Source organism: Fusarium redolens, assembly GCF_020744475.1.
Source record: "Fusarium redolens strain MPI-CAGE-AT-0023 chromosome Unknown BKA55scaffold_37, whole genome shotgun sequence".
NCBI classification, from domain to species: domain Eukaryota; kingdom Fungi; phylum Ascomycota; class Sordariomycetes; order Hypocreales; family Nectriaceae; genus Fusarium; species Fusarium redolens.
Genome location: NW_025763700.1, coordinates 58,765 through 81,652, shown reverse-complemented (window position 1 = coordinate 81,652; position 22,888 = coordinate 58,765). Strand labels below are relative to the sequence as shown.

The following is a 22,888-nucleotide window of genomic DNA, read 5'->3' as shown; positions in this document are numbered from 1 at the left end:
GTCTCTTACTAAGGCAGTCAAGGAAAATATATATAAGACTACCTTATTAACGAGTGAGGTCCGAAATCTTCGAGATGCAAATGAGATACTAAGCCGGCGCCGGAGGGCAAAAAGGACTAGACTACAGAAAGGAGGCACTATAACTGTACAGGAAGCATTGCAAGTAATTGATCAGATGGATATTGATGCGCAGGTGGTGGCCGAATCATCGAGAAGTAGTGGCCGAGGAAGGTCGGAGCGACCGGGCGGTCGGCGTTGTGGTGTATGCGGCAATGCCGGTCATAATGCAAGGACCTGTCAGGTAGTGATTGAGACCTTTGAAGAAGAGTATAGCAAGTAGTTTCAATTGATTGGATAGTTTGTGGTGTTTTTAAATGGATTGAAATATTTAAGGCTAGGATCTTTTGTAACACATACTTATCTGTAACGCATGCTTATCAACCACGTTATAGCTAAGAGATTAACGTTATAGGCTAGGTATTAGAAAATAACCTTAAACTTAATACTTTAGATAACGTACATGATAAGCGAGCGGCACAGACAAGCGAGCGGCACACCCCACTTTTCACCTTAAAGGCAGGTTTTTAAATAATTCTTAAAAATTCAGATTAGGCTTAAAATAGCTAAGACTTTGATAACTTATATATAACTCCTAAAATAAGCTATATTAGTTTTTTTTTAGATTTTTAAAGAAATTCTTTATAGCTATAAACTTTAAAATCTATTTACACTGTATATCACACTGTATTTTAAGGTTTTCTATATAAAATAAAATAAATAAAATTCTTATGAAAATATTTCTTTATTAGGCTAGCTATACTATTATTAAAAATAATTTTTCTAAATTTTTAGCTATTTTATTTAAGAAGTGAATTCCTATAGGGTAAGTTATTTCTAGCTATACAGTATGCTGTGCCGCTCGCTTGTCTGTGCCGCTCGCTTATCATGTACGTTATCCTAATAAACCTATATAATAATATAATTAATCTAGCCTTTACTAATATATTACTAGCTAAAGCTATTATTAAGGACTACCTAGTAATTAGCTCTAATTACTTTATACTTAGCTTAACCTTCCTTAATATTAGGTTAGCCTTAATATAGCCAGGTAAAATTTAAGTAATAATAGAAGATAAGCTTAAATAATTTATTAAGATTATAGAGCTTAGAGCTATAAAAATCCCCCTAATAGGTTTAATGCTAGCAGAACTAGACGAGCTTGTATCTATACTTATGAATTTACTAATATTAGTAGCAAAGGCAGCTGGCCGGCCTATATAGAAAGGTAGATATCTAGCTCCCTGGTAGATAGAGGAGTGCGCCGGCGCTGCAGCTTCTTTTCAGGCTATTAAAAGAAGCTTCCCTCTTAGCTTTAACTAAGATATCTAAATCGCTAAGAGAGACTTTTATTATATAGTCTATTAGGCTAAAAGACAATATTAGTAAAACCTTATTAATAGCTTCTCTAATAGTAATGCAGTTTTTAAAGCTATTTAATAATTAAAATCCTTAAGAACCTTTTAGCTACTACCCCTATAGGTTAATAATATTATCTATAAAACCTAGATAGATAAGGCCAATGCACTCTGATAGGCTATGCTAGAATAAAGAACTACAGAGGATAATATTACAAACCTATAGATACCGGTCTCTCTTCCTAGATTAATTCTATTCTCTCCTAAAATCTCACTAGATAAGGCGCAGTATATAACTATCTATATAGGCAATACATCTCCAGGATCAGACAATATTACTATTAGTCTTCTTAAAGCCATATAGCATATTATCAGGATATATATATACCGCTTATTTAAAGGTTACCTTTCTATAGGCTATCATCTAAAACCATTTAAGGAGGCGGAAGTGGTCATAATCGCTAAACCCAGACGTTAAGACCTGATATCATCTCGAGACTGGCATCCGGTCTCTCTACTCTCTTGCCCCAGCAAGGGCTTAGAGCAACTGATCGCGCACCGCCTAGCATAGGCAGCCGTTCACTATAACATCCTCTATTAACAGCAGGCTAGAGCGCTCCCTAAGAGGTCTGCAACAGACCTAATAACCGCTCTGATTTATAATATTAAAGAAGCATTTACACGCAAGAAGGTAGCAACTCTTATCATAATAGATATCTAAGGAGCTTTTAATACCATTATGCGCAACAGACTGATTCTGCGACTTCGGGAATAAGGCTAGCCTGAACATCTCGCCTAATAGGCCGGATCCTTTATAGATAACTAATCTGCTTATATTAGGTACTAAGATATAATCACCCTGCTCTCTCCTCTCCAGTGCAGTCTCCCTCAGGGATTACCGGTATCGCCGATCCTCTTTCTATTATATATAGAGCCTATCTATAGACTAAGCAACCCCTAAGGCCGGTTCAGCTATGCAGATAACACAGCCATCCTATGCATCGGCGATACGGTCGAGGAAACGGCCGCTGCGGTATCACATTCTATCAAAGAAATAGTCTGCTAGGGCGCTGCAAATGGGGTATCTTTTAACCCTAAGAAGACCGAAGTTATATACTTCTCTCAGAGCAAGCTTAAGACCGCACCGGCAATATGCTATGGTGATATTAAGAAGCACCGGGAGGCAATAATACGCTGGCTAGGCATCTGGCTGGATAGTAATATATTATTCTAAGTCTATGCAGAGAAGTAGATAGCTAAATTACAGGCTATCGCCTACTATCTGCAAGGACTTACTAATATAATATATGGCCCACTTCCTAACACTATATAGAGCGCTATTAGGGCCTATGTTAAACCAGTCCTGCTCTACGGCACCGAAGTATAATACCTAGGGGCAACCTGACTGCGGTAGGATAAACTATTAAAAGACTGGCTGTTAAGTATCTAATATATCTTGCAGAAAATGAATAAGGCTATAGTTTAATCTATGTAAGCTATACTCCCTGTCTAGAAGATGACCCTGATTGCCAGCCTCTATTAGGAAAGCGGGATACTACCTATCACTCAGCTTCTTAAAGCATGTTAATACCGTTTCTCTGCCTAGCTTAAATCCCTTAATAAGGCTTACCTTATCGCGAAGCGCACGCTTCTACCCAGGCAACCTACATATTATCAGCTCATTAAGCGGAAGTACCAAGCTCCAACAGAGAGCAGCTTTAGAACCCGTCTTCAGAGGACTAATGAACTGCTCGCACCCTGTCTATGACCAGCCCTTATGCAGAAATGCTTCAGCAAGGGATAAGATATACCTCTACAGACAGCCCCGAAAGAAGAATCAGCCGAGGCCTTCCTCCAGTAGGTTAAGATAGCAGACCCAACCACCTGGATCATATACTCAGACGGCTCATTATCCTCAAAGGGAGCAGCCAGCTATGGCTTCGCCATTCACCAGAAGGACCTCTCTATCTGCGATGGCTTGGGCCGTCATGGACCTGCCGAGGTCTTCGACGCTGAAGCTACAGGAGCACTGGAGGGCCTCAAGGCCGCTCTGAACCTCCCCGGATCAGCGGCACGGGACATTGTAGTCTGTCTAGATAACCTGGCAGCCGCCATATGCCTACGGGATACACCGTCTGATTCTTTATAAGCGGTCTTTGTTAAGTTCTAGGCGTTAGCTGCATTATACGGAGCGATATAAGTATGCTGGATACCTGGCCATACGGACATTCCCGGCAACGAATAAGCCGATAAACTAGTAAAGGCAGCGTCCTCGCTGCCAGAACCGGAAGGCGCTTAGCCGATGCTAGCATACTTACAAAAGGTGGCGAGGTAGAAACCAAAAGAAGCTTTCCGAAATATGGTGGGCAACCTCTGTTCCCGAGTAATATAAGAGATTGAATCTTAAGGCGACTATACGCTGCCCACCGGAACTCTCGCTCCCTCGGGCTGCCCTGCACCATCTACTCGCAGCAAGGTCCCTCCATGGAGATTTCGCTGCATACCATGAACGATTCAACCACGACGACGCGCAGGTGACTTGCTCATACAGACGACGCAAAGCACCTAACTATGTCTTCTACTGCAGGAAAGTACCGCGGCGGTGTCGAATAAGGCTCGTCCCCTCGCCGACTGCGGCGGTCAACCTCGCAATAGGAAGGAACTTCGACAAGTACATCAAGTTGACCAAGTCAAGCGCCTTCGAAAGGATATGCACTCGTTACTAGACGAGGCAGATCGGAGATGCATTTATGTCTCCTCCTCTCCTTCTATCTTCCTTTCCCTTCTGTTTCTTTGTTTCTTTTCTTTATTCTCATGGGCTCGGCCGCCTCGTGCGGTCATGCCGGCGCCCTCTTCCCAGTCTCACTAAAAACTGACCGATATAGCGGCTACCGCTATGATAGCCGCACCTGGTCATCCCGCTGACGGGTAACAGGCTCGACAGGACGCGCCTTCGAGCCGATGATATGCTGGATAGTGGTCTGTCCTGTAACTTGCGAAAGCTTTACGTAGATTTTAGCACTAGAGACTCTAGCTCAGCACGTCCTGTGCCCCAAGACGGGACTTTACGGGCCTCACGGCCCCCCGGACGAAAAATATACATACATACATACATACGTCTTCTTACTCCGAAAGGAGATTGGCGGCCCTAGGCCGCAAGACGGAAAATACTAAACAAACAAACAATACAAGAGCCAGGGCATTAAAACAGGCCAGAGATGAACCGACGCAAAACCCTCGAAGCTTCACAAAATCAGTGTTTTCCACTACAGGAACACATGCCATTCCGAGTGATTCCAGAACTGATTCTTAGCCTGGGAGTGACAGATCAAATGAAGCTAATGGGTGCTAGTCAGGGCCTGCAGACGAATGTCACCAAGGGTTGAGTAAATCCACAATTTGTAAACGGCATCAAGCAATGAGCTCAAGGTTAGTTTGCAAGCCACAAACTTTAGCCGTTCGCAGGACTTAGGGGCTCCAGTTGTGGATGACGGGTGCCAGGGAACTATGCGCCACCATGCACCTTCGGCTGGAGAGTCAGTCACAACTGGCAAAAATGCTAAAATCTGATCCGAGACCCCGTAATGCAGGTCAAGTGTGATGATATCTTAGCAAGCTAGGGGAAACCAATCAAGGAGTCTTCCGGTTCGACGGTCTGGTAGCATGTGCGCCTCGTGTTCTTGGCCAACTCTGCAAGCATACGAGACGGCTTTAGTCGGATAAACCGGGAAGGTGCCTAAATTGATGAAGATATGATCTGCAGGAACCGCGCCGTTAGACGGATCTGTCAGAGGGATTCTAGATTACTACATGCAATGCAATCTGGATTGTCGGTTTTGAGGATGTTCTTGATAGACTTGTATTCTGATGGCCAGACAATCAGAGAACCATCCAGGCGCTCTTCCACACCTCGAGACCTGTCATCTGCCAACTCAAAACCAGCTGTTTCCGCAATTATCCCACAAACGCCAAGGCTTTGCGAACCCAAAGCTAATAACCGAGCTAATACAACAATGTCAAAGCGCCGCTCTCAGCCTTGACCAATACTACCACAGCATCACGCTTCCCCGCCATCGCCACCTCTGCTCTATTGGAACATTTTAAAAGGCGTTTTGTGGCAGTTGCGCCTCGGCATGGATGTTGACTCGATTAATCCCAGTTCCAAACATGTTCCCGGGGCCGTGGCGTACAGCCCTAAACGATGACGTCACCAATAACACCAAAAGATCGAGTCAGCTCCCATTTTCCCCGCATTTCTCACCCTGAGAACTCCGGATCCCTACATACCATGTCCCGCTAGAGAAGAAGGACGAGACGAGCTTGACACGCAAATCAGGAGTTCATTTATGTCGATAGGCGTCCGCGCTTTGAGGAAATGTAAGCCTTCTCAGTGATCTTCATTCGTCCTATGACGCTCTTGACTATTTTGTTACTGCAGTGCGATCTTCACTGATTTGCGAAGCACCATGTTGTCGCTCTCGCGGGGCATCGAGGGTGCCAAACGCGCCGAGGGAGGACTTATGTACAGCGGCGAGTCTGTGCTGGTCATTGTAGGTATCCATCTTCAACACTCTCGTAATGAATAATGCGCCGATGCTAACAAAAATCTCCAGGTCTGTGCTACTCTAGCGCTGTGCAATGCTGTTGAGCTCCTTGCCCTCATCTTCATGACCTTCAAGCGTCGCGAGGGTCTCTATTTCTGGAGTATCCTACTGGCGTCGTTTGGAGTGCTCCCTTACTGCGTCGGCTGGTTAATTGTCTACTTTGATCTTACTCATGACTATGTGGGCATGATCATCGACAGCATTGGCTGGGTGCTGCTAGTTTCCGGCCAGTCTATGGTCTTATATTCTCGGCTCCATTTAGTCGTCACTGATGCCAGAATATTGCGAGGCGTGCTCATCATAATCATCTCTAACGGCATCGTTTGGGTGAGACTCTGTCCCTATTTAATTCTTCGTATCTATAGTAGCTAACGATGCTTCAAGCATACAAGCATAACAGTCGTATTATTCGGGTCGTCCTATAGCCCACACGAGAGCAGACACGGATTCAATGCAGTCTTCAATATCCTGGAGAAGGTCCAGATGACGTGTTTCTGTGTGCAGGAACTCACCATTTCCGGCCTGTATATTTGGAAGACGATTGAATTTCTGAAGACGGCATTCGGCAATACGCGACGTATCCTGTGGCAGTTGTTTGTTATCAATATGATCATCTGTCTCATGGATTTTAACCTTCTTGCTATCGAGTACAAGAACTTTTACGTCTGGCAGCAGGGCCTCAAAGTGGTCACGTACTCGATCAAGCTGAAGCTCGAATTTGCCGTGCTCGGTGAACTCGTCAACTTTATTCGTTATCACGGAGGAACCCAGTCAGGTTCTAACCGTGACTATTGTAACACAGGTGCTTTTGTGGAACTCTCTGCTGTTCGCAAGGGTGACAACAAGGATTCCAGCAACAAGATAGATCCTACGCATCGGAAGGACAATCAGACTAATACGGTTATTGTTGCTTCAAAACCGATGCCAGATGATGCTACGAGTGATGAAATCCGTGTTATTACCAGGGTCGATGTGGAGAGCTTGTCCGCCTATCCCCGGGATAATCACAGCACTGATGAGTTATATGATCACACGATGGGAAAGTCAACAGAGTCTAGATAGTAAGAGATACACAAGCATCTCAATTCAATAGTAGTTTATTCCTCAGACAATTAGCATTGACTTGATTCGACTGCTGCATACAATGCAATACAATTTATTACGCCGCCGGCTTGGTTTGGCCGAAAGAGCACTAGTTACTAATGCTTACATACATTGCCTTATTTTCGTCCTCGCCTCCTCAAGCCCATGCTATACCACGCGTTGCTCAAACTGTATCCACATTTCCTAGATCCCGTATTAAACCTTGCTGTGCATCAACAGAAGTGAAACAAGTCTCCTGAAGCCCATACTGCGCCTGTTCCTCGATTGCGCTTCTCTTTTCTTATTCTGCTGGTACCCAGCGCTGACTTCAATTCAAGTAAGTCAAATTTGGGGTTCCAACTTGATTACTTAAAATAAAATCGACCATAGACTTACTTAACTTGAATTGAATTGATATACTTGAAATGAAAGTGCTGACCTGAGGCTCCAATAAAGCTATTAGTCCTCTTACGCCTCCCCTCCCTCCTAACCCACCAAGTCCCCACCAAAGCTAACCACCTCGCCCACAGTGATCGCTTGATGGTGTAGCCAGTTTCATAGATACTGTATCTCCTCTATTATCTCGGGGCTTATGCTATGCCTTTGCGAGCTTACTGTTAAGTTAGTGATACTGAATGTCCGCTTAGGGTTAATAGATATAGCGGGAATTGCCAGGATGTCGAGGGCAAACCTGCTCAGATGTAGGTATTCTTCTTCATAATCCTTCCACCACAGGATAGGGCTTAAGTTCTCTCGCCGCACTGGCCCTTGCCTCATGCAAACGCCAAGCTTATCTTCTTCCTCTATTATATACCGATCGCAGCTCTGCATCTACTGGTTACATTGACTGGGCTTGTCTTGCCGCATTGCTTTTCCTGTTGCCGTCCTCGATATCTCGGGTTGCTCCTTATGTGGATAGTGCTATTTAAAGAATTCCCAGATACTGTTTTTAGCGTCTCGTAGCCACACCAGTTACTTGTTGCTAGTCCAGTTCGCCTTAAGCTAAGATACGTTCTAGCGTAGGTGAAGAATAACGGCAGCCGGATAAAGTGGCGACTGGCCTAGTAGGCTGTAATACTTATCGAGCTTTGACCAACAGTTCTTAATAGAGATCTGAACGCATCGTCGGTGATCATCATCAAGATTCTCATCTTGCAAAACTACATCAGTGTATTCCTCTCGAGCGTGCTGTGGCGAGTGTTTCCCTCGTTCGTGGCCCTGCTCAATTCGTTGAGTGCTAGATCCTGAGAAATCGTTAGTCAAAGAAGCTTGAAGAGAACGAAGACGAATTAGGGAGTCGTACTTTTGGTTGCCGAGACCCTGAAATTCCTCAGCTCACTAATGCGACTATCAGGTGGCGAGAATATCAGGTTTTGTTCCCCAAAGAAATTGAGCAAGTACTCCATTCCAATCATTACTTCCCAGAAGGCGCCGTGGCGTCCTTCTTTGGCCCAACCCTGGCACCTCATGGTGATCTCGTGAAGCGGTTTGAGTAGACTCTGTATCTCCGCCAACAGAAGCCAGTCCTGTGGTGAAAGCTGATCTTGGACAGGCACCCGCTGTCGGGGCTCTGACGACTTCGTTTCGAGATATGCAATGAAATGGTCAATGTGCTCTCGCTTTCGAATGGCACATTGGATCATCAGAAAGGTTGAATTCCATCTGGTTTCATTATTTTGCATCAGCTCGAGGTCGATGGCAGCTCGCTCCTCTTCAAAGAGGTGATAGCCGTCTTCGTCGTTCTGGTCACAAGCCAGAGACTTCATCAGCCCTCTCCGTTGCGGGGAAGCTCTGACGAACCGGACGATGCTATGCAGCTTGCCTACTGCTCCCCGTTTCCGCCAGAGCCGAAGTTCACGCTCTTCAACTTGGAAAGCCGCCTCGGTGAAGGCTTCTCGCTCAAACGAGTCAGGGTCTCCTCCCCAGAGGAAGGCTCGAGCTGCAAGGTTGAGAATATGCCCAAAGCATCGCGTTCGATGGCTCCTAATATCCTCCTCAGCCATCGCTGGAGAAAGTCGACGATAGAGGCTCGCCAGGCATGTGTCATTGGACGAAACGTTGTCGCAGGCACCCGCGCCAATCCGATCTCGTATCCCGTATTCTCCAAAAATGTCACATATTGTCGTTGCTTGGTTATCCCCGGAGTGAGATCCCCACACACAGCGCAGGGCAAGAAGTCGCGATTGGACTTGATAGGAGGCGTCGAGATAGTGGGCGTGGAGGCCAAGGAAAGTATACGGGTTTGGAGAAGTCCACAGGTCAAAGCTAAAGCTACTCCTTGTGACCGCCTTCTCCAATTCACTCGATACTGCTTCCTTCTTTACCTCAAATCATTTCCGCATGGTATCACGCACCGACTTCCGGCTCCATGGCACCTCCCTTGCCAACGACGCATCGTGTAAATCGAGCATTCGGCGCAAGTACGGCTTCGACGGCGCCGTGAAAGGGAGATTGGCAGTGACGATCCAGCCGACCGTCAGCTCCTTCGCTTTGTTAACATTCGATCTTGCAGTAGGAAACTCCACGCAACGCCGTTTCGGGGGTGGGGGGTAAATGTCGGCGCGGGACGAAGACGAATCTTGGTTCGCATTGCCGTCTGTCTTGGTAATCGGATGAGACCTGTATCCTGTAAGATGCTGGAAAAAGAATAAGTAACGTACGTGATAAGCGAGTGGATCAAAAATTCTAGTCCTTCTCAATTGAAATTTCTATAAAAACACAACAAACCATTTAATCAACTAAAACTAATTGCTATACTCCTCTTCAGATATTGCAACAACTATCTAACATGTTCTTGTGTTATGCCCGGCATTGCCGCACGCTCCACAGCGCCTTTCTTTCGCTTGCGCCGACCTTCCTTGGCCACCACTTCTCGACGATTCGCCCTCTACCTGCCCATCTACATTCATCTGATCAATTTTGTCCCTTGCTTCCCCTACTGTCATTACCCCTCCTTTCTGTAGCCGGGTCCTTTTTGCTCTCCGCCGTCGACTTAGTATCTCATTTGCCTGTTGAAGATCACGGACCTGAGCCCTCATAAGGCATTCTCATGCATCATTGCCTTTGTTCCCTTAAAATGTGATTCAATAGCCTCTAAAAGGCAGCAGAGAAGCGGCCATCGGCATAGAAGAAACACCAAGACGCCCCAGACGCGCAACATCGAATGTACCGACTTGGTAATCCTGATGGCGGGAGAGTGGGATCACTGGCGTTGAAGTGGGATAGGGTGGGGTTCCGAAGAAGGTTGAGTTTCCAACAAGAGCCGAGCGGTCGAGGCGTTGCTACTGTAAGGGTTATGGAGTTTAATTGTAGTCCCCAATGCAAGACCCTTGACAATTTGTAAACCTTCCGGCATGTTTGAATGGTGTCAACTCGCCTTACAATGGTATGACAAAGCACCATATAGCTTGACAATCAGGTGCAATGCATGGACCATCAATATAAGTATTGACTGCCTTGACGAAGAAAGTTGGAGTTCATTCACTACTTAACCAACCAGCAATCCAATCCAATACCCAGGACTCTAATACCCAACACACCGCCGCCTCTTGACATCACCCCACAGCCCCGCAAATATCACCATATCTTCGCATCACCACAATGGCTGCCTTTAGGAACATCGCAATCGCCGGCGCTTCTGGCGACCTCGGCTCCTCCGTCTTCAAGACTTTTGTCGACTCCGGAAAGTTCAACGTCCGAGTGCTTAAGCGCGCCGGCTCCGAGTCCACCTTTCCTGAGGGCACCGATGTCGTCGAGGTCGACTACTCGTCCCTCGAGTCCCTCACAGCCGCTCTAAAGAGCCAGGATGTCGTTATCTCTACCCTCACTACCCTCGCCGTCGCCACTCAATCAACACTTGTCGATGCTGCCGTCGCCGCTGGCGTCCAGCGCTTCATCCCCTCCGAGTTCGGCTCCAACCTCGACATCCCTAACGTCCGAAAGCTGCCTCTTTACGGCGCCAAAGTCAGCATCCAGGACAAGCTGATCGAGCTTTCTAAGTCCGGCCGTATTACCTATACCTTTGTGTATAACTCTGTTTTCCTTGACTGGGGACTAAAGAACAAGTTTTTCCTCGACTTCGATAACTCCACAGCCACCATTGTCGACGGCGGTGACTCCGAGTTCAGCACAACCACTCTCGGCTCCGTCGCTGATGCCGTCGTCGGTGTTGTGAGCAACCCTGAGGAGACCAAGAACCGAGTCGTGTACATCCAGGACACTGTCCTCACCCAGAACAAGTTGCTTGCGCTTGCGAAGCAGGTCAACCCCGAGAAGTCCTGGACTGTCATCAACGTCTCGCTCGACGAGGCTCACACCAAGGCTGACGAGCGACTGGCCAAGGGACTCCTTGACTGGGAGACCTTCGCACCTTACCTGTGGCGAGCTATTTTCGACCCTAAGAGCGTACCCAAGTTCCCCAAGCTGGATAATGAGCTCCTTGGCGTTAAAGGCAAGACGGAGGAGGATGTCATTGAGCTCATCAAGCCTCTAGCCAAGTGAAATCTTGTCGATGATAATGAATGCCTTAAGTAACATTAGAATATTAACATCATTATTTAACCAAGAGCGTGCTCACTGAACCTTACCACGTATAATTTGTGAATACTGCTGGTGGGTAATCGGTTCTATAGCAACAAAGTAGAGAGATAGACATCACAACAATAACAACCACCAAAAGCTCAAAACTTCAATTCGAAACACGACATATTTCGCAACTTCACAGTTAACCCGCGCCCTAGCAGACTGTTACTCCAAGAGACGCGTCCTGACGCGACTTTTGTGGTAACAACGTCTACATGGCCTAAGAGAGGAACATCCTGATACGCTGACCAACAGGGCGAACTTGGCGTCGAGATACGGGGACCAGGGTCGATGGAAGGAGCAGCGCTCATCATATGTCAACTAAATCAATCAATCCCCCTAATCAAATCAATCAAATTGTCGAATTATTCCTTTCAATCAAATCAATTCATGCATTTCGAAAGTTGAAATAATTGATATTTTACAAATGCATCATGCGATCGTCTAATATCGAGGCAAAAATTCAGATCTTCCCGGACCACTACCCTACACCAGATAGTCACAAATGGAGGTCTACTTTCTGTCAACTCTCTCCTGTAAAAAGAATTTCCTTGGCACCCGCTGTTAGCGCTCTGCTAGGGTAGAGAATTTTTGCAGGCTAAAATGGCAATAAAAGCAGCTGTGGGGCTAACGGGACCCTAACAGCTGCCTGAAGAAAGGGATTCAGAGAGTTGACCTTTCTTCGCGACGAGTGTCTGCAACGACATTGAGCTTTGCGAGCTCTTGACATCGCCTTCGGGCGCTACTTCTCACGTGTTATTTGCTGCTTCTTCTGACCCCGACATTCCGGCTTCGCGAGCCTGCGACAATCCGGGCTCTGCGCCCCTCGACTTCCCGTACGACCGACCTCTGCAGCTTTTGCTGCCCGAACAACACCAGCAGCCGCTAGCTGCTCGACTTCTTGGGCCCTCTGGTGCCCCCTTATCTCGACGCACAGGCCCCAAATGGCTCGCTGCCCTCTTTGCAGCTCGGAAGCTGCATGGCCGATCTCTGTAGTCGTTCTGTAGTCGTGTACTACCCAGAGAACCTCTTCTTCTTTGCAGCCTCGGCTGCCGCCTGGAACTCGACCGGGCTTTGATAATTTGTCTCACTGGCTGAGACTACTAGATAAAACCGCTGGGTCGAAATGGTATAGAGCTTACCTAGAGACCGTGGAATAAGGCGACTACCTTGTCCACAGAGCAGCATTCTTGCCGCCTTAGGGTTTTCTCCTGCAAGGGTTTTCCCTAAGGATGCATGGTTCTAGGGTTGCAGCTACTGGTGATCTTAGGGGATTATGGACTTCCTGCCTTAGGGTATAGGAAGCTACTTGATCTATCTATGCAAGAGAATTCTAGGCTAGAGAGGAATAGTTCTCGCTGATGGGATAACCTCTTGAAAGTAAAGCGCCTTTGTGCCGATGATATGCTGGATGAACTAGATAGAAGCGTTGCTGGAGGGAAGCTCTGCTGAGATTAACTGTATTGATGTCTATGGGACGTGCTTCACCGACAACTACTGTAGAGCTGGCTACGAGTAGAGAGGTGCCTCTTGGAGGTAATGAGTACAGAAAACGCTCGAGCATGTATACGGCTCCGATCCAAAAGGCCTTGCAGATGATCCGAGCGAGAATCAGCACGTCCTGTGCTCTAGTAGGAGACTTTTCGGGGCCAATGGCCCCGCGGACGAAAAATATACATACATACATACATACATACATATCGTCCAAGCCTTTGCTGCTCCATAAAAGTTGCCGCACATTCTGGAGCGACTGCAGTTTGTGTTGAAGCATCGATGAATAGAAATACTGGCGTCGGTGCTGTTGGTCCGCAGAAGTTCGGTTGAACAGATCGTGAGCTGCTAGGCTCATGACCATGTGCAGGAGGTGGCTGGATTGATGTGCTAGAGATAGTATCAATATTTGGAATGGGTTTTCCAGCTTTTGGGAAAGGACTCGATGAGGGGACCACTCTTGTGTATCTATCACCTTGTTAGTCGGGATTAGTACCGATATTCCAAGGCTTATAATATTGCAGCAATGTGCCATCATTGTGCTCCAGACTTGGCAGCGAACTCAATGGCGCCGGTAGGGAGAGCTTGAGCGCTGCCAAGGGTCCGTCAGCCGGTTCATCAGGCGTTCTACTCGCATCCTCGTAGGAATATCGTCGCACCTCATCTGCCGTTGTGTGCAACCACCGCAACCTACCTCGCGGAACCGGCAGTAAGTAATATGTTGTCTCTGGCGTGCGGTTGTGTTGTGCCGCTCTCCCGGATGCAATCCCGGCACACCTCATCTCGTCCTCCCATTGAAGCCGAAGGCCATAACTGCAGGCCAGTCCCTGTCGGACGCACCGACTACACGAGGGATGTTCTTCTAAGAGACCGTATGAAATGGGTGACTAGATTTCAAGGGAAGGTCGATCCGCAAGTCGCTTACCTGAGCATCTCCTCTTTTGGTCTTGAGTGCCCAGTTAGCTCATATCTCGATACCTGTAGAAAACGTCCAGACATTACTTTTGCAATTCCAACACCCTGTACGATTACGTCGAGCAGAACGGGACCGACAGATTGAACCCATATATGTTAGGTTATCGGAGAGACAGGTGCGCATCGACCTGCCTTTTCTTTTGGGCAATTTCGGGCGGGGTCGAGTGCAGGTGGGAATTCAGGCTCAGGCGAGGATATGACTGGCGGAAAGGAAATACTCTAAGTGTTTACCCCCAAACCCTAATTCGAAACTAGACTTTCCCCGCTCACGTGGGTACCTTAGCCTACCATCTAAGCCTGGATTGGAGCTAGCATCGGTTGCCCTCCTCGACTAACCTCTTTCGTTGTCATCTGCACTAGGAGTTTGAGTCCCGGCGCATCGACCTGCCTCAGGATGTTTGCGCCCCACAGGGCAACATAGGGCGCCACCACTCAAATGTTCTTTTAGTCACCAATCATAGATTCTTTTTAGCAATACCCCTAACTTAAATCAGAACTCTGACATGAGATGATCGAGTAGAGTACACCCGTCATGTTTATGTATATTTTACCTCTTGGAGCTCGAGCAGCCACATACAACTCTTCTTCTTTGTTTCCGTGTCCATCAGATTCATGCCCATGAATTCTGCCCTTTACAGAACATCATCCACTACTAAGATCCGCTATTCTATTATCAGCCCGGTGATTCTCTCTGTTGTATCTCTGCAACATTTTTGTTCATTCCATATCTATCAAGCCATGAGTGGACCAATCAAAACACAGAGCATTCTGGACAACGCACGCATAGCGCCTGAAATATTTAAGCTGCGCCCGGATTATCGAGCCCTCCTAGTACAAGCCGAGGGCATCCCTCCAGGGCCCAGCGACGCAGCCAGTGAGGCCATGTTGAGAGAAGCAGAGGAACACGTCAAGAGCCTCACGTCGACCCAATCCGTCATTGAGCTCCCCCATATCGCAGCTTGGCGAGAAGCTTACAAGGCCTTCGGCGCCAAGCCCCAGCGCACCCGCAATAGCCTGGAAGCCCTGACACTTCGTGTTGATAAGGGCGGTCTACCGCGCGTTAACCGATTGACAGATATTTATAACGCTATTTCTGTCAAGCATCAGATCCCGTTTGGTGGCGAGGATCTGGACAAGTATAATGGAGCGCCCTTCTTGATCCGCGCCACTGGGAAGGAAGAATTTCACACTACGGCCAGTGGACAGCCCTCGATAGAGCTAGCAGCTCCTGGGGAACCTATCTGGTGTGATAGTACTGGCATTACTTGTCGTAGATGGAATTGGCGACAAGGTCCACGGACTGCGCTAACGGACGAGACTACCCGTGTCCTCTTTATCCTGGATGCTCTGAAGCCACTGTCTGACGAAGAGCTTGTTAAATCTGCTGAGGAACTCTGCAGTGCACTCAAGGCACTATCGCCGGCAGTGAAGACATCTTATCGAGTTCTCAGCGGTCCTGCATAGGCTAGGTTGGCTAGTTTTGATTCAGATGGAAATACATAATGTCTGTATTGTTCACTATCCTACACTCTTTGTAGTTCTTTCCGTTGCTTATCTATACTGCTCAAAAGCTAGAACCCGAAGCCTGACATAGACTGCTGATTACTGATAATTCCTCTCGTTTGTGAACTCTAAAAGCCACTTATCAAGAGTCGAAATAACCAGGCATCAAATCGACCTTAAATTCTTTATTTAATCGACAGTTACCTTTCGCATAGGTTATTAGAATCATTAACCATAGTTCATGTACATTTACTGCTTTTAAAGGTCTCGATTGGTATACTCTTCTTCTTGAGCATCGGCATGGTCGATGTTCGTAGAATACTTGACATGATTTCCAGCTTATCTGTCTAATCTCATTAAGACCTGAACGATGCTGCCTAAACCCGCACCCTCTACGCGTTACTGCTGATACTGTTACTACCACTAGTGTATATAGTAGTATAAGGAGTAGTAATAGAATGGTTAATAAGGTCTAGTAGACATCGTCGTCAGGTAATGATGAGAAATGCTCACGAAGTAACACCATGTAATAAATTTTATGCGAGCTAACGTACAGCCTGTATCCCCAAGGCTTGTCAGAGAGTGTCCTTTCGTAGCTGTGCTGTCTTCGCCTTATCCTTAATTTCCCGTCGCTCTTCGACAAGGTCTGCAACTCTCTGCCCCGCCTCAGTGCCAAGTCCTCGGAACCCTGCAATCACTCCATCGCTGTCACCCCGAGTCTCTTCCTGGCTCATCTTGAACCTGCCCTCAAAGCGCTCAATCTGAATCTCAATGCCAATAATGGCCTTCTTCATGAGCTCAATGTACCTCTCAGGCGCGTCCGACACCCTCCAGGGTTCGGGGTTGCCGCCCTTGCCATCGAAGCCCATGAGGTTAATCTCCGAGTGGCGAGTGAGAGCGTTGATTTGCGAAGTAAGGTACTCGGATGTCTCGGTTGACCTGGAATCAACATAGACCTTGGCCTTACCATAGATCTGAACGGCGGCATAATTCCATGTGGGAACGACCTTTGTTGTGGTGGGCTTGGTCTCAGCCAGGAAGAGGGGAAGGATATAGTGATGAACCGGGGACAGGAAAATGACAAGAACATCGTTCTCGAGGACCTGTGTGTTCTTGGTGGTGGCTTCTTCGATAATGGACTTGCTTTGGGGATTTTGCCTGGCAAGGTGGCCCCTCAGAGTTCCGAGTTCTGTCTCGCTCTCCTCATCTTCAATATCCAGCACCCACGGGATATGACTGGCTTGGGCAAGGGGATAAGACCCCGAAGGTGATGAGATGACGGTGGTAAGAAGACCGAGTGGGTTCTCCCGAACGAGACGTCGCAGGACACGGAGGTCTGTCTCTGCGTGGTCTTTGCGGATGTACATGGTGGATGATGAAGTGGAAGACCTGTGTGAAGGGAAGGAAACCCTTATAATGATGAATCGAGGGGTACAAATTTCCCAACTGTGGCTAGTTAAAGAGAAGAAGTCGAGAAATGGATGAGGACTGAGTGATGAATGACTTATATACTGCTGATATTTGCCGCATCTGCAATAAGCCTCCTCCCTTGGAGAATCTGACTTTTGCAAGATTGTTCATTCGTCCCCCCAAAACCCCGGGTTGGACGTAAGCGTGATTCTTTCTTAGCATTCGGTTCTGACTCATATTCTGTGCCCAAGCGGCGGCCGCTACATCGGCACCCGGATGCGGATTTAGAATTGCCGGTGGTAAGGGTGACAAGGAGAAAGAGAGTAGTGGAAGCCATGGGGTAAGTAAGAACGGTAAGAGCAAGGGCGAGGAAGACACGGCTTCGGCAGTAGGCCCTCAAATGTAACCACTTCTGGGTTTGGTTCTCATTCTGATAACTGGAGTTCACGAGCTATCATAAGCAACTGACCTTTTTTCCGTGATTACGTCGCTTTAGTTATTGTCCCATATGTATGTGGCCTCGTGTATATGCTGTGATGATAATGTGCTGTAACTGCAGCGCTTTTCGCCACTTACGAGGCTCAGTACGGCAGATTGCTCTACCAGTTTCTCAAGGCCTCTGCATGTAATCTTCAGCAATAACGCCAAACTTGTCAGCAGCCTGGACGAGTGCCTTAGCACCATCGCTCAGGGTGAGGTTAAGCGACTTTAGTCCGTAGACAGGGCGACCCTTGTGTAGTTGGTCAAGCAGGTGCCTGTAAGAGGTATAGGGAGCATGAGAGGGGACGTTGGCGTTGAGGTTGCTGACAAACTTGTAACCATCGAGAATGCATTGTCATATCCGCCCGAACGTTAAAGAATGGCTGAGCTAGCTCAGAAAAAATAAAATAGCGGATTCCTATGAGAAGTGCGGAAGAGCAAGATCGAACAAAGCTCTGCTCGGATATCGTGAAAGGTCGTGAGAGGCTATTAGTAGCCCTCCGCTCGCGTCATAACTGCCAGTTACATCAAAATTTTACCGTCTTGGGCGACGTGTGCCGGAAGTGCTTCTTTCCAACAGCTTAAGAATCGCCGTGTGCATGTTTAAGCGTCCCTCCTAGGTTATTTCAATTATAGAAACTGTCGTTGGAGCAGGCAACTGTCGCGGTCAATAGCCATTTCGCGATGGCCAATAATAGACTTGGCAAAAATACCTTCACTTACCGAGGAATGGAATCGTACTCGATTAGGGTGTAAGAGGACTTGACAATCGATGGTCCTCGTGATGGAAATGAGGCAAGATGAAGTGGCGGGCGGTCGTAGAGTGACGCGGAATAGGGTGAGTGAGCTCCGGCAGAGCTCACCCGGCTCCGCCGGATCGCGCGATTGGCTGTGCGACGAGAGCAAAATACTCATCATCCTCGTCGTACCTCAACTCGCAGGATGTCCACTTCGCAGACGACCCAACGACTACGTGAGACAAGATTGTGTGTTCCAACAGATGGATTAGTAAAACTCACCATAAGTTTATCATGCTCTCATCACAATATGATTTTAAGTCTCTTCTGGAAAGTCATAATTTTGTGGTTCTTATATGCGTCTTAGGATGAAATATCCTATCTATCTTAGAGCGCTCGCCGGGGTAAACCGCTTCCGAACCTAGACTAATAATCATTTCCCGTCGATCCGTAGAGGTGTGTCCCTCGCTCAAGAACCTCTATCTCATCCCCAACTTGAACATATAGCCCCTCGGTCTTCTCCGCAGCCTCATGTAAACTGGAATCCTCTGGGACACAATGCATGCCAATATAGCCGAGAGCCTTGGGGTTCCCATCCTCGACTATGCGGTATTTGACCAATGTTGTACTTGGCTGTGCTCTCCCTCTCTTCTTACCTCCATCTGGGATATCCGTGTCGAATCTCCCTGTCAGAGGATTCACATTAGGCATTGTGCAGCGGGATGTTCGGCAGACGACAGATAACGTTGGCGACACATTCTCAACAGCAGCTTCTCTCTTCGGTACGACGCGATAGCGTTTCCAGGTTTCTTCATCGAACGCAGGAGCACCTGTGATCCAGATGTTTGCGCGGAAACGAAGTGCGTTGAGTGGCTGGTTTTCCGCGGGTAGAAGTGCTGATACTGCGTGAACGGATGCCAAGCTATTAACGTTGACGGGCTGTTGATCCGTGTAACCGTGAACAGATGGTCTTCCAATGTATCCTAGCGGTGCAAGGTTCTCATCAGTGCGCACAAGGGTTTTTGGAGTACACCGTAATAGAGTAAGGTTTTGATGCTCTGGGATGTTAAGGAAGCGCTTGAGCTTGGGCAGCACAGCGGCTACTGTTGGTGCTTTGCCCATATTCAGACCCTTTGCCTCTCTGGAATGAATAGTAAAAGTCTTCATCGTTATTCCATGCTCCTTTTGAAACTCATCTTCAGGACATAGCGGCACAATTGCAGAGACTTCCTTTCGATGAGAAAAGAGCGCCAGCTTAAGCTGATCAAGCCAATTGAGAGGATCTGGGTCTGGGAATTTGAAGACGACACACCCTACGGACCTGACCAATGGATCCCTCGCGTCGCTATCTTCGTGCCTAAACCATAACTCAGTCTTGATCTGGGACATGAGCGGCTTGGTGCGCTGGCTGATGAAGCGCCACATCGATCCCCCTTCTGCTTCTGGTCTGGTGACTTCTGTCGCTAGAGCAAAGCATCGGTCCCAACGGAAACCACTTTTCAGGAGTTGGGCGCAGTTCAATTCGACGGGTGCGCACGATTTGATGGGATGGACGAGAATGGCCTTGATACGTATTGGGCCATCGGTTGTGGCGCCCTCTGGGAGATCGTATTTGGAGTCTGTTTGGTCTTTCATGTTGCTCGATGAGACGCCTTCCCTTCGTAGATTTCGAAGCTCTTTGGGAGTTGAGGAGACATTTTGAAGCCACAAGGCGATGATAATGGGGGTGCCTAGTAACAATGCAATTGTCAGGGTGGTAGATATCCGCGTAAGTTTGCTGGCGCCGTCGCTGAGATACTCAGCGAGTTGACTATACATCACGTCGAATTACCCAAGCCGCGCTGTTGGAAAGTGAACAAATACCGCGTATTGAAAGGTTTGCGAGCGAAGAGAGTTTAAGTAGGGCCTCTCGCAAGACAATTTCCGCTGTGAATGTCGCGGATTACTCGAGACAGTCTGCCACTGCTGAGTCTGGCCCACTCACATCGTTTGCAGTGGGGTAATGATGTGGAATCATTCACGCCCTATCTCCTCAGTGCCCACAAGCCTCAATTCCCGTACTGACAGCGGGGTCGGTCCAATTAAAATGCCTCAAACAAAAGGTACTTTATTGCCTACCTAATTTCTATTATGATAGAAGTACCAGCAATTCCGTTGTTACAAAGAGGAACCTTGCACATGCTACACCAATAATCAGTCTGCCCCCTTCTTGCATTGCCGCTATCCTCCCCAAGGGGCCTCCTTTTTTGGTCTTTTGACCTCACTTGGCCTTGCCGAAAGCCCTGACAAGCAAAGCAATCCGACCTCATCTTCCGGCGGACAAGAAGGTGCTCTCTTTGCTGTATTTCGGGGTCGGATTCGTCCCTGGCGCGATACCTCTTCCTTCACTGGCTTTCTTCATGATATGTGTTGAATAAGGCGCTGTAAATGCACTCTGCGCCACTCCCTTTGAGTCGCCTACCTCTTCCAATTTGGCTGGGGCCCGTGTAGTTGAGCAATATAGCTATTAATAAGGGCCACATCAAGAAGAAAGGTCCAACAAAGTGCCTACCAAGGGCCGCGGCGGAGGGGATGATCATAGGCATAATATGACCTCAACTGGTCACCTCGGTCAACATGATTCATTTCGTCGTTGTAAGCAGCAGCAACTGTCGGGACTTTTATCACCTTGACAGCTTCGTCACCAAAAAAAAACGCTGTATCGGCTTGGCTTCTGACTTCTTAGAAGACGGCCTCTTCCTCTTTTGATCAACTCGCTCGTCGCCCGTGAACACAGTAGTCAGGAACAACACAAGGCAGCTTTCTTTCCAAGCTATCTGGTTGACCTAGAAGTATGGCACATAGACAAATTAATAGGGATCTCACGTGTAAAAAGTGTCTGAAGCTATACCTGATTGTCAGGGGTTGGGATCACCTTGACTTGGTTAAACTCGTAGCTGGTTTCGGCCCCCCATCAGCCTTCTTATCTTGTTGTAGCTCCTTATGGATGCCGCAATTGGGGCGAGCCGTGTCTGTGGCCCCATGGCCATGCTTGCGAAGGCTGCGGAAGAGATCTGACGACGAGAAGAGGTTATCCACAAAGACGTGATATGTCGCTTTTGGCAGTAGATTTGCTAGAGCAAGAACGACGCTCTGGGTCGAGTTCAAGGCGATAGGCTTGTCTTCTGTGGCAGGCTTCTTCCCTGCGGCCTTGGCTGCACCCCTGCCTCGACCGCCTCTTCGCCCTCCCCGGCCTTGTGTAGATGACTTGAGTGGGGGATGTTCAACGCAAACGGCGCCGTATTTTGCTTCCTTGATACGCCATAGCCACCGGATAAAGAAGCCCTGTTGAGCGATAACGCTAATCTTGAACCCTAGGGGTCCGGCTTGCCCTTGACAAGTGTTGTCTCATTTGACCGGCCTGTGTAGCGAATCATGCACTCATCTACAGCTAAATGAGAGCCCGGAACGAAGATCTCCGCGGACACGGCTTGTATATGATCAGACCACTCATCAGCAGCTTGGAACACCTTCGGAAGAGGTGCGGTCTCATCGATCTTGGTGTGGTCAAAGGGACGAAGGTGCCGGTGGATGAGCTGAAACTTCCAATACGGCATGAACTTGATGATCGAGTGCTCAGGGCATACTTGGGCATTGTAGAGTTGAGGGAGCTCTACCCCACCTGGGTAGAGTGGGTAGAGTAGTGGGTAGAGCTCCCTCTACTCTACAATGCCCAAGTATGGCTCAGGGCGTTGAACACCCGGCTGGGAGGTACTCCAATGGCTCTTGATCGTTCTTTCCTTATGTATGCCCATATAGATTAGTATTCCAAGCCATATATATATTTCTGCAACTGAGGTTCCTTCCCAATTTCTTCCATCGCCGTATCATTATTGCTGGCGTTATCGAGTGTGAAATATCCTACCTTATGGGTTATACCGTAGCTTCGAAGGACCTCGACCACGTGGGTGGCGATAATATCACCAGAATGGCGGTCGACAAGTTCAGGAAGGCCAAGCATAAGCTTTCCTGGCTGGCCAAGGGTGTTAAGAAAGTAGCAACAGATTCTATACAAAGCGTGGCGATTATTCGACCTCCAACCATCGAACGCAATATAAAGTAACCCTGGAGCTGTCGCTAATACTCGCTTGATCTCAGCCTTGTTTTCCTCGTACACCTGAAGAATACGCCTGCGGACGGTATTGTGGGTAATATGCGCTTCGGTTGTCTTCACGAGTGGATTGAGATATTCGAAAGCGGCGCGGAGGTATGGATCTTCACTTTGTCGGAAAGAAGAGTTGCTGTTGATGATCCACGAGACTACCAAACGCTGGAAGTCTAGCCGATCAAAACGGCCAATGATGTGGTTTGCAATCTGCTGCTCTCGCGCATCACGGGTATTCAACTTCATCAACTCGGCGATATTCCTCGATGGTGTCTTCTCCTTTGCTTTGCTGGGCGGCTTCCGTCTTCCGGAAGGGTCACAGACCTTGTGGTCATTCCAGAGATGGATCTCCGCGTTCTGCGTATCGCTCGAGGCCGCCGAATGAGGGTTTGGCCTGCGACTATCAACACAGACCTTGCAAACCCATCGCCGCTTTGTATCGTCATCGCTCTTCTCGATATCGTA

The 22,888-nt window shown here is 47.9% G+C and overlaps 6 protein-coding genes across 6 annotated transcripts; 3 read left to right on the top strand and 3 right to left on the bottom strand.

Annotated features, from left to right (window-relative positions):
* Positions 1–5,881: 5,881 nt before the first annotated feature.
* On the top strand, positions 5,882–7,081 carry BKA55DRAFT_600276 (uncharacterized protein; the record flags this gene model as incomplete). The annotated part of the gene is made up of 3 exons (XM_046196504.1): positions 5,882–5,965; positions 6,029–6,346; positions 6,404–7,081. The coding sequence occupies 3 exons, from the start codon at positions 5,882–5,884 to the stop codon at positions 7,079–7,081; spliced, it is 1,080 nt and encodes a 359-aa protein (XP_046041025.1).
* Positions 7,082–10,702: 3,621 nt separating this feature from the next.
* Positions 10,703–11,623, top strand: BKA55DRAFT_628909 (uncharacterized protein; the record flags this gene model as incomplete). The annotated part of the gene is made up of 1 exon (XM_046196912.1): positions 10,703–11,623. The coding sequence occupies one exon, from the start codon at positions 10,703–10,705 to the stop codon at positions 11,600–11,602; it is 900 nt and encodes a 299-aa protein (XP_046041024.1). The 3' UTR covers positions 11,603–11,623.
* Positions 11,624–13,470: 1,847 nt separating this feature from the next.
* BKA55DRAFT_586782 (uncharacterized protein) lies at positions 13,471–14,413 on the bottom strand. Its single transcript, XM_046194607.1, has 3 exons — positions 14,177–14,413; positions 14,100–14,120; positions 13,471–14,036 (listed from the first exon to the last, which is right to left on the bottom strand). Exons 1-3 carry the CDS (start codon positions 14,271–14,273, stop codon positions 13,654–13,656), a joined length of 501 nt encoding a protein of 166 aa, XP_046041023.1. The 5' UTR covers positions 14,274–14,413; the 3' UTR covers positions 13,471–13,653.
* A 227-nt stretch (positions 14,414–14,640) lies between these two features.
* On the top strand, positions 14,641–15,816 carry BKA55DRAFT_586780 (Phenylalanyl-tRNA synthetase). Its single transcript, XM_046194606.1, has one exon. The coding sequence runs from the start codon at positions 14,768–14,770 to the stop codon at positions 15,611–15,613; it is 846 nt and encodes a 281-aa protein (XP_046041022.1). The 5' UTR covers positions 14,641–14,767; the 3' UTR covers positions 15,614–15,816.
* Positions 15,817–16,227: 411 nt separating this feature from the next.
* On the bottom strand, positions 16,228–17,019 carry BKA55DRAFT_530520 (putative FMN-binding domain-containing protein; the record flags this gene model as incomplete). The annotated part of the gene is made up of 1 exon (XM_046189149.1): positions 16,228–17,019. The coding sequence occupies one exon, from the start codon at positions 17,017–17,019 to the stop codon at positions 16,228–16,230; it is 792 nt and encodes a 263-aa protein (XP_046041021.1).
* Positions 17,020–18,606: 1,587 nt separating this feature from the next.
* BKA55DRAFT_586776 (uncharacterized protein) lies at positions 18,607–20,238 on the bottom strand. The gene has a single exon (XM_046194605.1). It carries the CDS (start codon positions 20,095–20,097, stop codon positions 18,706–18,708), a length of 1,392 nt encoding a protein of 463 aa, XP_046041020.1. The 5' UTR covers positions 20,098–20,238; the 3' UTR covers positions 18,607–18,705.
* Positions 20,239–22,888: the final 2,650 nt, after the last annotated feature.

Excerpts from the sequence above, each read along its gene's own strand:
- BKA55DRAFT_586776 (XM_046194605.1), bottom strand. The coding sequence starts at position 20,097 with ATGTATAGTCAACTCGCTGAGTATCTCAGCGACGGCGCCAGCAAACTT.
- BKA55DRAFT_586782 (XM_046194607.1), bottom strand. The coding sequence starts at position 14,273 with ATGCGCACCTGTCTCTCCGATAACCTAACATATATGGGTTCAATCTGT. Across the intron at positions 14,121-14,176 it reads AGGGTGTTGGAATTGCAAAA|ACCAAAAGAGGAGATGCTCA; the intron begins GTAATGTCTGGA and ends TGGGCACTCAAG. Across the intron at positions 14,037-14,099 it reads CCAAAAGAGGAGATGCTCAG|AAGAACATCCCTCGTGTAGT; the intron begins GTAAGCGACTTG and ends ACGGTCTCTTAG.
- BKA55DRAFT_586780 (XM_046194606.1), top strand. The coding sequence starts at position 14,768 with ATGAATTCTGCCCTTTACAGAACATCATCCACTACTAAGATCCGCTAT.